At 43.9% G+C, this 14,600-nt stretch overlaps 1 protein-coding gene across 2 annotated transcripts in view; it reads right to left on the bottom strand.

Moving 5' to 3' along the window:
• Positions 1-14,600, bottom strand: part of LOC103554537 (transmembrane protein 132C) — a 347,380-nt gene that overhangs the window by 226,046 nt on the left and 106,734 nt on the right. For both annotated transcript variants that reach the window (XM_070627296.1, XM_070627295.1), the window contains exon 2: positions 3,594-4,482. In XM_070627296.1, the coding sequence (XP_070483397.1) occupies positions 3,594-4,482 (889 nt within the window). The remainder of the gene's footprint in view (positions 1-3,593; positions 4,483-14,600) is intronic.

Raw genomic sequence — 14,600 nt, 5'->3', positions numbered from 1 at the left:
GGTGGATGTTAGTTCAGGGCTAATCTTCCTCACACACGCACAAAAAGAATGATTCCAAAACGCTGGGCATGAAGCATGCAGCTGCAATGACTTGGATGGGAAGACCGTGGGAGAAGAGGGAAGAGGCACATGTGTGCCCATCTTCCTCTACTGTGTATGGGGGATGCCTCAGCAGCATGGGTGATGAGTAGGGTATGGCTGCACCTGGGACCCAAACCTGTGAACCCCGGGCTGCTGAAGCAGAGCATGCTGAACTCAACCACTTGGCCACGGGGCCTGCCCTAGAGCTTGACTCTGTTTCTCCTCCAGCTCTCTCCCCAGGGCTTTGATCTGCAGTTGGAAAGATCAGGGAGGCAGAAACAGGGCTGCTGCCCTTCACAGAATCAAGCAACATCCTACCCGGAACCATGTCATTACTACCCTCTGTGCTCCAGAAGCTATTGTCATTATTAAAAAAAATTTTGCTTTTTAAACAAAATCATGGTGAAGTGAGAATCAATACAGCTTTCAGAACAAACCTGGTAGCTGTTGTTTTGTGCAAGGCACGATGTCCTTTTACTGCTAAAATAGAATTCAATGCTTATTGAAGTTTTGATGGATGTTTCAAAACAACACTGTTAGCAACATTCAACATTCACATAAGCACTTTTTCTGTGCCAGACACTGTTATAAGCACCTTACGAATAAATATTAGGCCATGAATCCTCACAATGCTCTGGCTGTAGGTACTGCAATGACATCTGATTTAGACATGAGGAAACTGAGGCACACGGAGGTTAGGTGACTTGCCTAAAGTCACAGAGCCAGGAAGTGGAAGAGATGGGACCAGAACTGAGGCCAGCTGGCTGCAGCACCTCTGTTCTCCATCCCATGCTGGTCTCTGTGATGAAAAATACGGAGAACAGGTTCTGTGCTCCAAGAACCAGGTCTGAGCAGCCCACTGGCAGCTGAAGGCCTGCACCTTAGACGTGGGGACCCAGTCACTCACTGACACTCACCCCTGGTGGGCTGCAGAGCCTGAATCTCTGCAAGGAAGTTAAGGATAAGTACAAATGGGAAGATCATCATGACTGTGGAATTTTGAAACTTGTTAGCTGGCCTGTCGTCCCCTGTCTGCTGCACCTACTTTCCAAAGCCAGGGCAGGAGTCTTTAATCTACGATGGAGTGATGCGAAACCAAGGGTGTGAAGGGACTCAGCGAAAATGAAACTCAGGCCATCCAGAGCCGTCTTGTTCCCCACCTGAGTCCAGATGAAGCCAACGGGGATCCTGTTATCTAAATATTTGCTATCCCGGCCTTGCAGCTGTAAGGTTAAGACACTTCCAATAAGTCGAGGCGCTGAGAGGAGCTTCTCTCTCCTCACCACAAAGTCGGCGGCTGCCCAGATGACAGTGCAAACCTGGTGGAAACCACCTTAGGGAAAACTTCATATCTCGTAACAGATGGATTTCATAATGTTGCTGAACGCCATATTGTAAAAGTCCTTGATCAGATCCAAAAACACTGGATAAGGGGGATCAGGGAAACTCAGTCCACTTAAAAATTGAAAGAAAAAATCAGAAGGCTGATGACAAGACAGACACTTCAGAAGAGAATTATTCGAGTCCAAATGACTAAGAAACATCTTGAGAAACTTATTGGAACTAGAAATTAATAAAAAGAAACTGTAACTAAACAGGAGTCTGGAAGGCCTGTAGGGGGAGCTCTCACACCCCATCACCATCATCAAATACACCAAACAGGAAGAATCTTCTACAGGAAGTAAAATTACTTCCCTACTGAAAGGAGATTTCTCTCCACACCTGGCTACAGCCCAGCCAATGAGAAACCCCGCAGCTCAGCCAATGAGAAATGCCACAGCTCAGCCAATGAGAAACACCACAGCTCAGCCAATGAGAAACACCACAGCTCAGCCAATGAGAAATCCCGCAGCTCAGCCAATGAGAAACCCCACAGCTCAGCCAATGAGAAACACCACATCTCAGCCAATGAGAAATCCTGCAGCTCAGCCAATGAGAAACACAGCAGCTCAGCCAATGAGAAATCCCGCAGCTCAGCCAATGAGAAACACAGCAGCTCAGCCAATGAGAAATCCTGCAGCTCAGCCAATGAGAAACACCACAGCTCAATCAATGAGAAATGCCACAGCTCAGCCAATGAGAAACCCCGCAGCTCAGCCAATGAGAAACACCACAGCTCAGCCAATGAGAAACCCCGCAGCTCAGCCAATGAGAAACCCCGCAGCTCAGCCAATGAGAAACACCACAGCTCAGCCAGTGCAAAATGCTGCAGCTCAGCCAATGAGAAGCAGTTGCCACCCTGAACTGTTACTTTCCCCCAATGGGCTTTCCTTTAGAACAGCCCCTTCCTATCCCATCTCCCCTTTTTCTCTATAAAGGCAGCTCCTCTCCTTTGTTTTCCAGATTTACTTTTGTTTTACCATAGCATGTATATGCTGAACTGCAATTCCTTTAGCTATTACCGAATAAACTCATTTTGAGATATAATAACAGGCAAATTTGCTTTTTAAGTTAGCACAACCTCTGAATGCATTTTGTAAAAACAAACAAGTGGACAATCAAAACCTTTTAAAATGGCCATTCTTCTAGTCATGCAACAAAAGTTAAACAAAAATGAAATATGCTGTAACATGTTTTCATTCTGTTTTGCGAATATTTTTCCAAGCAACTCATTCAACATGTGATTGATTTTTATTCTCAAAAGAACCAAAGCATAGCTGTAATTATAACCTAAATCCCTCTTAACTATAATACTTAAAAAACTGATTTTTATCATCTTTATCTTTTAAACAAATCTCAATCAAATACTTTCTTATTATCATGAAATCCTGGCCCATATTTTAAGAGGATTTGCTTTAAATGGCTTTTCCTCCAGTGTTAATTATCCTCAGATAACAGGCGCTCCTGGACCAAACTTTAGAATCATGATACAGAGTGACAGAGCAGCCCTATTACCACTTTGGTGCAATCTGTGGAACCAGCAGTGGTAAGGGTAAGTGGGTTCTTCTGTTGTTGTTTTAATTGAGCTTTTGTCTTTTTTATGAGATGGAATACCTCTGCTGGATAATATTCTGTTGGGCAGATTCCTTTACTCATTGCTAAACTGTACTCACAAACTGAGGTTTTGCCAGCTGCTACCTGGCAACATTTAATGCCACCAAATTCTTTTTAAAAAGGGTTTATCCTTCGCTTTTTCCACATCCACATCCAAAGTGAGATATCATAATGCCTATGCCTGTTTCTTGGGCTCTGTGAAAATATACTCTCAGTCAAGCACCCAGTATCTGCACATCTACAAAAGAACTCAAAGCTAAAGAAAAATCACATCCCTCTCCAAGTTCAATGACGACTAGAAAGAGAGTGATTAATTTAGTCTTGTTTCTTTTGGATGGAATTTCTGGCCTCCTTCTCCCACCCCCTGACACAGTGTAGGAGGAGCTGCTGAATGCATGTGGGCAGGTGCATAATTTGGCTTCTACTGTGAGGCTGAAGGTAGTGAAGATGGGTTCTTCCTGAATATATATCCCCCAGCATCAAATATGGGCATGCCAAAGACCACCTTGGGCACCTACCTCAAGATGAAGAGGTCCACAGTGGAATTACTGGCGACGGTGACATAGGCAGTGACCACGTCTCCTTGTTTAACTGGCCTGGAAGGCAGCCAGATGACCACGTTGCCATCCAAACGCAGCTCGCTGAGCTGAGCACTGTCCTGGGCCCGATAGAGGCCGACGGCGCCAATCCTCTGCAAGTGAGACGTGGTCTCCTCCAGTCCATCCTTCCCCGGACGGATGGCATTGCCCTTCCTGACGTCACCACTAGCACAGTCTCCTCGCTCGTCGCCCGCCTGCATGGTGTAATAGAGCTCCACCAGGCTCCCCTCTGCCGGGTCACCCGACTTCTTCCTCCCAGCCACCACCGTGGGGGGGCTGAACCAGCCAGCCAGCAGCTCCAGCTCAGCCACACACAGCCCCAGGTCCCCCTGCAGCCGGCAGCTGCCCCTCACCTCCCGGGTCTCCCGGAAAGCGAACACGCGCAGGCAGGGCAGCCTCTCCGCGGGGCTGTGGTCATCCCAGTCTCTGCCCACGACGTGGAAGAGCACCTGCACCTTGGGCCGGCTCAGGTAGATCTTGTCCCGCAGGATGGAGGCCTTCAGCTTCCAGTTGAAATGAAACTTCTTGGTTGGGCCTAAAAGGTTTGAAGTCAACATCAAGTCCAGAGGCATGACCTTCTCCACAGAAAAAGGCCCATAGCTGGCATTTAATACAGGGGGCCGCTTGGCTTTGAAGGTGAAGAAGGACTCGACTCTGGTCTGCCGGCTGGAGTTGCGCATTACGTCCTGGTTGGCTTCCCTTAGGAGGAAGGAGGTCTCTGCCCTGAGAACCTGGTAGCTCACAGGCAGGTATGGTGGCAGCGAGGAAAATCTCTGTATGTTGTCTGTGACCCCACGGCCCTCTATCACTACAGGGGGAGAGAAAGAAAAGAAAAAGACAAGGACGGGATTATTACTGGGCTCCTTAGAAGTCGTTAGGTCCATAAGCAACTTAGAAATGAGAGAGAAACATTCTGAGGTCCGCTGGGCTAGAATTTTCACGTTCCTTCTGGAATCAGCCAGTAAATGGCTCTACATGCTCTGCAAATTATATACTTTTATTAGGTTGAAACACATGAAACTGAGATTTTTGTAGGTTAAGAATTGTTGAACGATGGCAATTTCACATAGTTCAACCTAACAGCAAGCTGGCAGGTTACCTATGAGGGTAAAGTGGGTAGAGTTATTGATAGTTTGCATGAGTTTAAAACATATTTCATGACACTGGTACAGGAAGAGAAAAACAGACCAATGGAATAGATTGGTCCATAAATAAACCCACGGACATCCGGAAATTTAGTGTGTGATAAGGGGGCACCACAAATCATGAGGCAAAGACAGACTTTTTCCCAAATGGTGCTGGGAAAATCAGCTAGCCATGTGGAAAAAAGGTAAAATTAGATCCATATCTCACACTGTATACAAGAATACACTTCAAATGGATCAGTGATCTCAATGTAAGAACATGAAATCTTTGAGTAACAAAAGAAAAGAATGGACAAATTACTCTAAAGCTGGGTGTAGAAAAAGCTTTCCAACTATGACTCAAAATCCAAATGTGGGCCGGCCCCATGGCTGAGTGGTTAAAGTCCCACACGCCCTGCTTCGGCAGCCCAGGTTTGCAAGTTTGGATCCTGGGTGTGGACCTGCTCCACTTGTCAGCCATGTTGTGGAGGTGTCCCACATACAAAATAGTGGAAGAGTGGCACAGATGTTAACTCAGGGCGAATCTACCTCAAACAAAAAAAAAGAGGAGGATTGGCAATGGATATTAGCTCAGGGTGAATCTTCCTCACTAAAAAAAGAAAAAAAATCCACATTCAATTTTAAAAAAAAATGTTAAATTTACCCATGTAAAAATCTTTTAAAATTTTTGTGTAAAAAATATCATAAACAAAGTCAAAATAAAAATTAACAACTGGAAGAAAAATATTTACAATATATGTACTACAGATAACAAGCTAATATCCCTAACATACAGAATTCTTGAAATTTGAGGGGAAAAGATTTTAAAACATTGAGAAAAAATGGGCAAAGGATATGCACTGACAACTCACCAAAAATATATTAAAATTGTCTTTACGTATATGAAAAGTATTCAACCTCACTCACAATTAGAGAAATACAAATTAAAACTACAAACAGACACCTTTTCTCACCTATCAGATTAGAAAAATTACAAAGTACACATTGCTGAGACTACGGGCAACGGGCACTGGAATGCATCGCTGCCGAGAATGACGAATGGGGCATCTCTCCTAGAAGGGAATTTGGCGATGTCTGATCAAACTACATACGCATTTGCCTTTGACTCACCAATCCCACTTCTAGGAATCCATCCTGAAGACACACCTCCAGCAATTCAAAAATACATACAAGGTCATTGCCACATTGTTTTTAATTGCAAACCATTTGACACAACCGACATACCCACATGTAGGAAAATGTTGAATAAACTATAGTACATCCACACAGCGGAGCACACTGAGGTGCAGAAAAAGGAGCAGGGTCTGTATGAACGACTGTGGAGTGGTTTCCAGGATATACTGTTAAGTGAAAAGGCACAGTGCGGAGGAGTGTCCACAGTATACACTAGCTTTGGGATAAAAAGAAGGGGACATTAGGAAATATACATGTGTGTGCTCATTTGTGTAAAACACACACAGACAGGAAAACCAGGGGCTATAAGATGGGTACCAAAGGGGACTGAGTGAGAAAAGGGGCAGAGGATGGAGAGAAGGGATGGGGTACACTTTGCCAAACATATCTTTGTGCATAGTCGTGCCTTTTGGAATCATGTTAATGTTTTACAGATGATGTCAATAATGGTACCAACAAAAAGAAGTAAAAGCGTACATTGATTATAAATGGAAACAAATTAACTTAAATCTATTTCAAATGAATATCAAAACCACGCTGAAGGAGGAAGACCTAATTCAAATAACATTTAAACGCATATTTTTACTATATATGCTCAGGCTAAAGACAAAAAGAACCATAAACAAATATTAAACTCTGAGTAAGTTTGGGCAGAAGTATGGGTTAGCAACTCTGAAACTATTTTCTGTGTATTACAGGATTGAGCAAACGAGAAATAGAATGTAAATAATGGAAGCCAGGTTTCTCACTGTTGGAAAGGGGAGTTAAAAATCTAGAAACGGAATAGGCTAGAAGGAAACCTATAGTGTGTTAGAATGGGATTGGAGGTACCAATATGGACTCAGAGTTTTAATATGCATAGATACACAGACATAGACATAGATATAGGCTGTGTGTACACATGGATGTATGTGTATCACATGCATATATTTCCCAGCTCTGTCCAATGAGAAGGCCTAGAGGCAATGACAGTCCAGTAGCAATAAGCATACCTAGCACTCAGATATTGGTTTCTAAATACCATTCTTCATGAAAAATAACCAGGATTCCTTAAAGAAATGTCTGATTCCACAGACAAGAGAATCTGGAACATCTTAGTGTGTCAGAAAATAAGGAAGCGCCCTAAGAATGGTGAGGACACATCAAAAGCACACAGGAGCCAGCAGCTTGAAGAGTTTCCCACTGGACAAATCTGGGATGATTTGAGCATCAAAATAAATAATGATGAGAAAGGATTACAAACCATTGAATTCCATGAGGTTACGGACCATTGACTCCACAAGATTCTATGAGTTGAAACGGATAGAATAGTTAGATTAGAGGAAAGCTATTCCTTATGATATAATCCAGAATGATGACTGACGACATTCAGAGTAGGAGTGATTCAGGAGAGAACCATGAATGGATGCTAAAACTAGGTGGTGAAAGTTTCATGAGTAGCCGGATAGCCACATAATCCTAAACCGTCTTCCAGCTAGATGGCCCCAAGTTGCTCATTGAACTACCCATGGAACAAGAGCAGGTTTCAGTGGAGAAACCTGGCAGGTAACATCTTAACCCAGTGATCAGAGTTATATCACCAGTAATGGGACAAATAGACACACAGCCCCCCTAATATGCGCTAAGAAGAACACGTCAATTCTCCAATATTTCTGTAAAAAATTGCATGCATGCGTCGAATCATGAGGAAACATCGGAGAGACATTCCAAAAAATAACTGGCCTAGGAAGCGTCTAGGTCATGAAGGATCAGGAAAGTTGGAGGAGCTGTTGCAGACTGGTGGGAAAAAAGATACATAAAACTGAATGCAACCCAGGACTCGAGATTTTCTTTTGGAGCAGGTGTCAAAAGTTGCAGTCAGTCTCCAAAGTAGCTAATAATATTGTATTGAAGCTGATTTCCTCAATTTTGGTAATTGTACTATGGTTATATGAGAGATTGTCTTTATTTTTAGGAAATATACCCTGAAATATTTAGGGGTAAAGTGGCATTATGTCTGCAACCTACTCTCAAACAGCTTGGAAAAGAGAGAGAAGAAGGACAAAGAGGAGAGGAGGAAGAAGGGGATGGGTGGGGGACACGCGAAAGCAAATATGGTAACACTTTCATATTTGAGGAAACTAGGTGGAGAGTATACGCGAATTCTTTTTACTATTCTTAAAACTCTTCTTTAAGTCTCAAACTGTGTGAAAATTTTCAAAGTTGAATGAAATAAATAAATGTAAACAAGACATCTTGGTCTTTTTGGATTCCTCTCATTTAGAGATTTTTGCCCACTTATTTATTCATTTGTTAGGCGAAACAGTAATGAGATAAATTGTTTTCTCCATATTATTCAGAAATAATGAGTAAATGCACCACTATGGAATTATTTGTAAGTCCTTTTGATTCGATGATAATCTTGACCCATTTAGACAGAGAGTGACTTTTAGTCATTAATTACCTAAGACACTCTATTGTCACCATCATCTTATGTCATAACTTGGAAGAAAGTGTGTGTTATTAACAGTTCCAGATAAAATGAGTACGGAAGACTGAATAAGCACGCCATCCTCTGTGCAGGGGATGGCAGCCCTGTCCCGAGCACACAGGGTCTCTGAGCCATCACTCGATGTAGGTTCACTGGGTGGTCAGCGCCGACTGGTGCATCATCCACGTGCCCTCTGCCTTGATTCATATCCAACATTGCAAACTGCTCCCTTATGGGGCTCAGCCAAGCCTGCAGATGGCTTTGGTTTCACCCATAGTTTTTTTAAAAACCTGGGAAGTAGCTGAGTTTCCAGCTTCTCTCTCTCTTTTTTTAAAGCTTGGCACCTGATCTAACAACTGTTGCCAATCGTTTTTTTACTCTTCTCACCAAAGCCCCTCAGTACATAGTTGTATATTCTAGTTGTAGGTCCTTCTAATTGTGCTGCGTGGGACGCCTCCTCAGCATGGTCTGAGGAGCGGTGCTGTGTCCACACCCAGGATCCGAACTGGCAAAACCCTGGGTCACCGAAGCAGAGCATGCAAACTTAACCACTCAGGCATCGGGCCGGCCCCTCCAGCTTCTCCTAAACATGAGAGGAACTGGCAACATTTAGGCTTCATGCTCACCTGGCAGCAATAGAAAAAGACACCCAGCCCACGTTGCTCGGTCAAGTTTTGACCCTCAGGTACATTTGAATTTGAAAGCACTGATTAGAATCTTGTGGCCAGGCGAGCTGGTTTATCCGGGCTGAGGCAGGAAAGAATATCATCCCTATCTTCCCATCTTCTTTGTCCGCTGCAGAAATCCATAGCAGTCCATCCAGCAGGCTCCTTGCTGTTTGAAGATTCCCCATGGCCTAGACTTCCCTTGTTGGCGGCTCACACCAAGGACACAAGAGGTTAAAGGGCCCCAACTGCTAACTTTGCAGAGCCCAAGAAAGCCCATCGCCTTGCCCTTGTCTTTCAAAGCAGCCCAGAAATCCGGAACAAGCCCCCATTCATATGTTGGGCGAGAAGACAGGATTCCCTGTCTCTCCTCACATCTTTCCAGCCTTCCCTTCTGTCCCTCTTTCTCACTGCAGCAAGCACAGCCCATCTAGCATATGGGGCAGCCTCGTGCCTCTGGAAGCTCCCCTAATCCTTTTCCCGGCAGGGACACTGGCTAGCAGATCAAAGCTGTCTTTGGTGCTGCAGCCAAAACAGACTTGGGTTGTCAAGATGGCTTTTCAAAGAAATAGCATTCTCCCCCTGTTCTTTGCCCAGGGGCTTTGTTCTGAGGTCACCAGCAACAAGGGTACATATGCCTCTCTCTTTAGTGATGTCTCAGTGCTTCCATTTTAACCCACTCATTTCAGAACCAGGTTAAAACATTCTCAAAAGGCCTCGCCAACATACAACATTCCAGAAAGAGTTCTGGCTCCATGTCCTTAAAAACTTCATTGACTATTTAAGCAACTTGTAATATTTTGTAAAAACTGATGGACTACTTGCCACATTGGATGCTTTTATTCTGATGTAGTCATCCTTCTCCAAAAAAGCTCTTAAACCTTGAAGTGAAGAGATTTAGAGACTCATTTGTTTGGAGAAGGTAGCAGGCTAAGGACTCTCTGAAGGAGCAGAGCAAGGATTCAAGGGTCCGAGGGATAGGGGTGCATTCCATAACAGGAAGCGTCCTCAACAAGCTTTTTTGTCATTCTTCATTCTTCCTGAACATGAGGATTTCTTTTTTCCTACTTTTTTTGTCTTTTTACTAAGGAAAAAAAAGCCTAAAAAACGAACCTTTTGCTTTTAAGCCAATGCTGAGTTTATTTTCTATAAAATAAAGCTGGAGTGAGCTTGCCGTCTTGCTGTTCCTTATGATTCTTCCATTATTTAAGCAGTTCCTTCTTTATCCTTCATATGGAGCAAAATGTGCCTCGTTTTGCTCCATCATACCTTCTTGCTGAACCTAATTCTGAATTTTTTCAGTTCAAGACAGATTTAACTTGAGCCAAGAATAAACAGACATTGTAAAGAAGGGAGTGGGGTCTGGTACAGTGGTTAAGTACATGACGTTTGACCATAAAGAGATCTACTCAACAGTCATGTGATCTTGAGCAAGTTCTTACCTTTCTGGAGCTTTAGTCTCCATAGACGAATGGATGGGTAGATGGATGGACATATGGATGGATGGATAGATGGATGGATGGATAGATGAACAGATGGATGGATGGATGGATGGATGGATAGATTAATAGATGGATGAATGGATGGATAGATGGATGGATGTATGAATGGATGGATGCATGGACGGATGGATGGATGGAGAGATGGGTGGATAATTGGAGGAGTGGATAGATGGATGAATGGATAGACAGATGAATGGATAGATGGGTGGATGGGTACACAGGTAGATAGATAGGTAGGGAGAAAGAGCTAGATATATAGGGTATAACAGTAGCTGTGGTAGAGTGGTTACAAAATGGTCCCCATTCTCCTCCTGTATCTATACTTTTTTCACGTGACTTTGTAATTCTTCCTTCAAGAAGAGGAGTCATTGCCCCACCTCTTGAATCTAGGTTGTCCTTGTGATTTGTTTTGGCCAACACAATCGGGCAGAATTGCCAATGTGCCAATTCCAAGCCCAGGTCTCAAGAAGCATTGCACACTTCCCCTCCCCCATTTTTGGACTCCTGCCATGACCCGAAAGGACAAGCCCAGGCCAGCCTCCTGGAGGATGAGAGACCATGTGGAGGAGAGCAGAGTTATCCCAGCTGAGGCCATCCTAGATCAGCCAGTCCATAGCCTACAGCCAACCCCCAAACAAGTGAGAGAGCCCAGCCACGATTAGCCAAGTCCAGCCAAGACCAGCAATCCCTAGAATCATGAGACATTACGAATGAACAAAGCTTCTAAATTTGGGGGGGTTTGTCATGCAGCAACCTCTGATGGAGTAGCCAGTAACAATCAAGAGGTGACTATATTTTAGGGATGCTTTTAAATGCTTTATATGTGGACCCTCAATCAGCTCTTCACAACAATACTATTGAGCAAGTATTAGGATTACCCCTTTTGTAGGTGGGGAACCTGAGGAATAGAGAAGGTAAGTAATTTTGCCCAAGATCTCTGGTTATAAGTGATGTAGCTGAAATTCAAACACAGCTGTCTGGTGCCAAAGTCTTTTGTCCACTGAGCAATAAGGCCCATCTCTGTCCACTGCCTGCCTCCCAGGTATGAGAGGTTTGGTGAGATGATGCTCACGAAGTGCTTAGCAAGGACCTGGCTAGTAATAACGTCTCAACTAGTGTTACATACCAATATCTATTTGTTTCTGATTTTTCATTATTATTATTGAAGTTTAAATGTACCTTGTTCCCTCATATCTCCAGGGCCCTGAACATGCCATTCATTCGCCTAGTTTTTTCTATTCAGTTCCCAACTCCAACCTCACCTCCTCCAGGAAGCCTTGCTCATTGTTCCCACTAGGTCAAGGGCCCCTCTCATACACTTACAAAACATCATGTGCTTTTCTTTGCGACGCAGCTGTAATTTAACATGCAGATTTGGTTAATGAATGTCTCTCCCCTAACAGATTGGAAGCTCCATGAGGGTAGGAACAATGCTTGTATATTCACACGTTATCCTTCCTGCCTGGCATACTATGTGACAACAATCATGCATTACACACCTGAGGAATGCATGAAGTTTGACCACTGTGAAATGGGCTGAGAGTTAAATAAGCAATATGGTGGAAGAAGCCACTTCACAAAACATTGTAGCAAGGTATTCAGCGAAGGAGAGTGTAGACAGCATCAGTCTGGAGTGATCAGAAGAGTTGGAGTCAATGCCCATGGACATCCCAGCATCAGCTAGCAGGGGATGGCAATTCTCTGTGCCAGTCAATGTCAATACATGGAGTGTTGTGAGGAACTTTTATCTTCATTTGGGGCCTGCTTGGCCTCACAGCTGTCTACTGCTAGAGTTTACCATTGCCTAGAAGTAAACTAACCGAAAAGAAACAATGCTCGCAGCAGTAAGGTCCAATAATTTCTATTCACCAGTGAAATGACGCACCAGGAATCCCTAGTGGATTTGCTGAGAAGCGATCAAGAATTTCTTGAGAATGAAGATGTCCTTCAGTAGGTGAGTAGAAAATACACTGTGGTCCACCCAGACGATGGAATACTATTCAGCGCTAAAAAGAAATGAGCTACCAAGTCATGAAAAGACATGGAGGAACCAGAGATGCATACGACTAAGTGAAAGAAGCCGGTCTGAAAAGGCTCCATCCTGTATGATCCCAACTCTGTGACATTCTGGAAAAGGCACATCTATGGAGACAGTAAAAAGATGAGTGATTGCCAAGCCTGGGGGAGGGGAGGGATGAACAGGTGGAGCACAAAGGATCTCAGGGTCAGAAAATACTCTGTATGACCTCATAATGAGGGACACTTGTCATTATGCATTTGTCCAAACCCACTGAATGTACAACACCAAGAGTGAACCCTGATGTCAACTGAGGACTCTGGATAATGATGACGTGTCAGCACAGGTTCATCAGTTGTAACACGTCCCACCTGGTGGGGGATGTTGATGATGGGGGAGGCTGCGTGTGTGGGGGCAGGGGGTGTTTGGGACATCTCTGCACCTTCCTCTCAATTTTCCTGTGAATCTAAAACTGCTCTAAAAAAATTAAATATTTCTAAAAAGTAAATTTATTGATCATATACACACCCAGGACTGCAAGGAACAGCTCTCTGCACTCACAGTGCCTCCAACTGAAGGTGGTGGTTCCTAAGTTGCAGACATTCAAGTATTGCCTTCATGACATCAGCCAAATATTTATGTACTATTAATTAATCAATGAGTTTATCAATAATTAATAATTTTATTAATTAAAATGTTTAGATTATTAAATATCAGTGAATTTATTAATAAGTTTGTTTAGATAATGCTACTTTGAATAAGAAGCCAAGATCCTTGTGCCCCAAATTGCTTCCAGCTTATGGTTCTGAGCCTGAGGTTTGTCATGTCTTTGTTAAATGGGGAGATGATCAAGTATAAGGTGCTAAAGATACAGTGACACCAGAGGCCAGCCCCGTGGCCTAATGGTTAAGTTCACTGTGCTCCATTTCAGGGGCCCAGGTTCAGTTCCCCGGCACAGACCCACACCACTTCTTGGTGGCCATGTTGTGACAGCAACCCACATATGAGATGGAGGAAGACAGGCACAGATATCAGCTCAGGGTGAATCTTCCTTAGCAAAAAAATAAAAATAAAAAATTACAGTGACAACAAGATGAGACTTACTCCTTGATGGGATTACAATAATTCAAACAGAATGGAAAAGGCAATCACTTTCTCATTTCTGAGACTCAGCAAGACTCGGGCAATTTCACGCCACGTCCATGTACTTCCAACATCCAAGCACGTGGATGCTTCAGAGAATGGCTCCCCTGGAGCTGGGCAGGGCTCCATCTGCACCGTCACAAACTTAGACTCTGTGTCTATCACTGGCTCAGCTCACATTTTCAGGAGCCCTGATCTAGAGGATTAAGGAAGCAGAGGGGATGGCCAGCCTTTGCGGTATTTCTTTCCTGACCCTCTTTCTCCTGATTGCAATGAAACCACCCCAAGACCTAGTGAGCACTGACAAATATCCACCCTCTCGTTCTGCTTCATCTGCTCACACCAACGTCTCCAGGAAGATAGGGTTATTGAGTAATTTTTTTGATCTGAAACAATAGCCCTGGAAAAGTTGGATGCCGCTCTCCTAAGGCCAAGGGAGGCGGGGGAGGGGACAGTTGACAGCTGAACCTTTGCCTCCCAGCTGACAGCTCGTTCATCTGCTGTCTCCCTCCTGTGTATCCATTTTCTTTATCTGTGCTTGCCTGTCAGCGTTGGGATATTGTGTCCTCCATCAGTTGTTCATCAGAGAACTCTACTGCAAAGCCGCCACCGGAAATTGAGTTTTTGAGACTCCAAGATAGTGAACACAGGAGATGTCCGCGTCACTTAGCACCCAGACAGAATAACACCACAGGAAATGACCCCTTCAGCCAGCATAATGTGTCACCTTCATCATGAAGGTCCCTTTGAGATGTGTTGACTGGGATGGATTCTTTCAAGCTGATTCTCTCTGAGCTGTGACGTGAAGGAT

The sequence above is a fragment of the Equus przewalskii genome, chromosome 7 (genome assembly GCF_037783145.1).
Source record: "Equus przewalskii isolate Varuska chromosome 7, EquPr2, whole genome shotgun sequence".
NCBI classification, from domain to species: Eukaryota; Metazoa; Chordata; class Mammalia; order Perissodactyla; family Equidae; genus Equus; species Equus przewalskii.
This window is presented reverse-complemented; position numbering and strand designations above follow the sequence as displayed.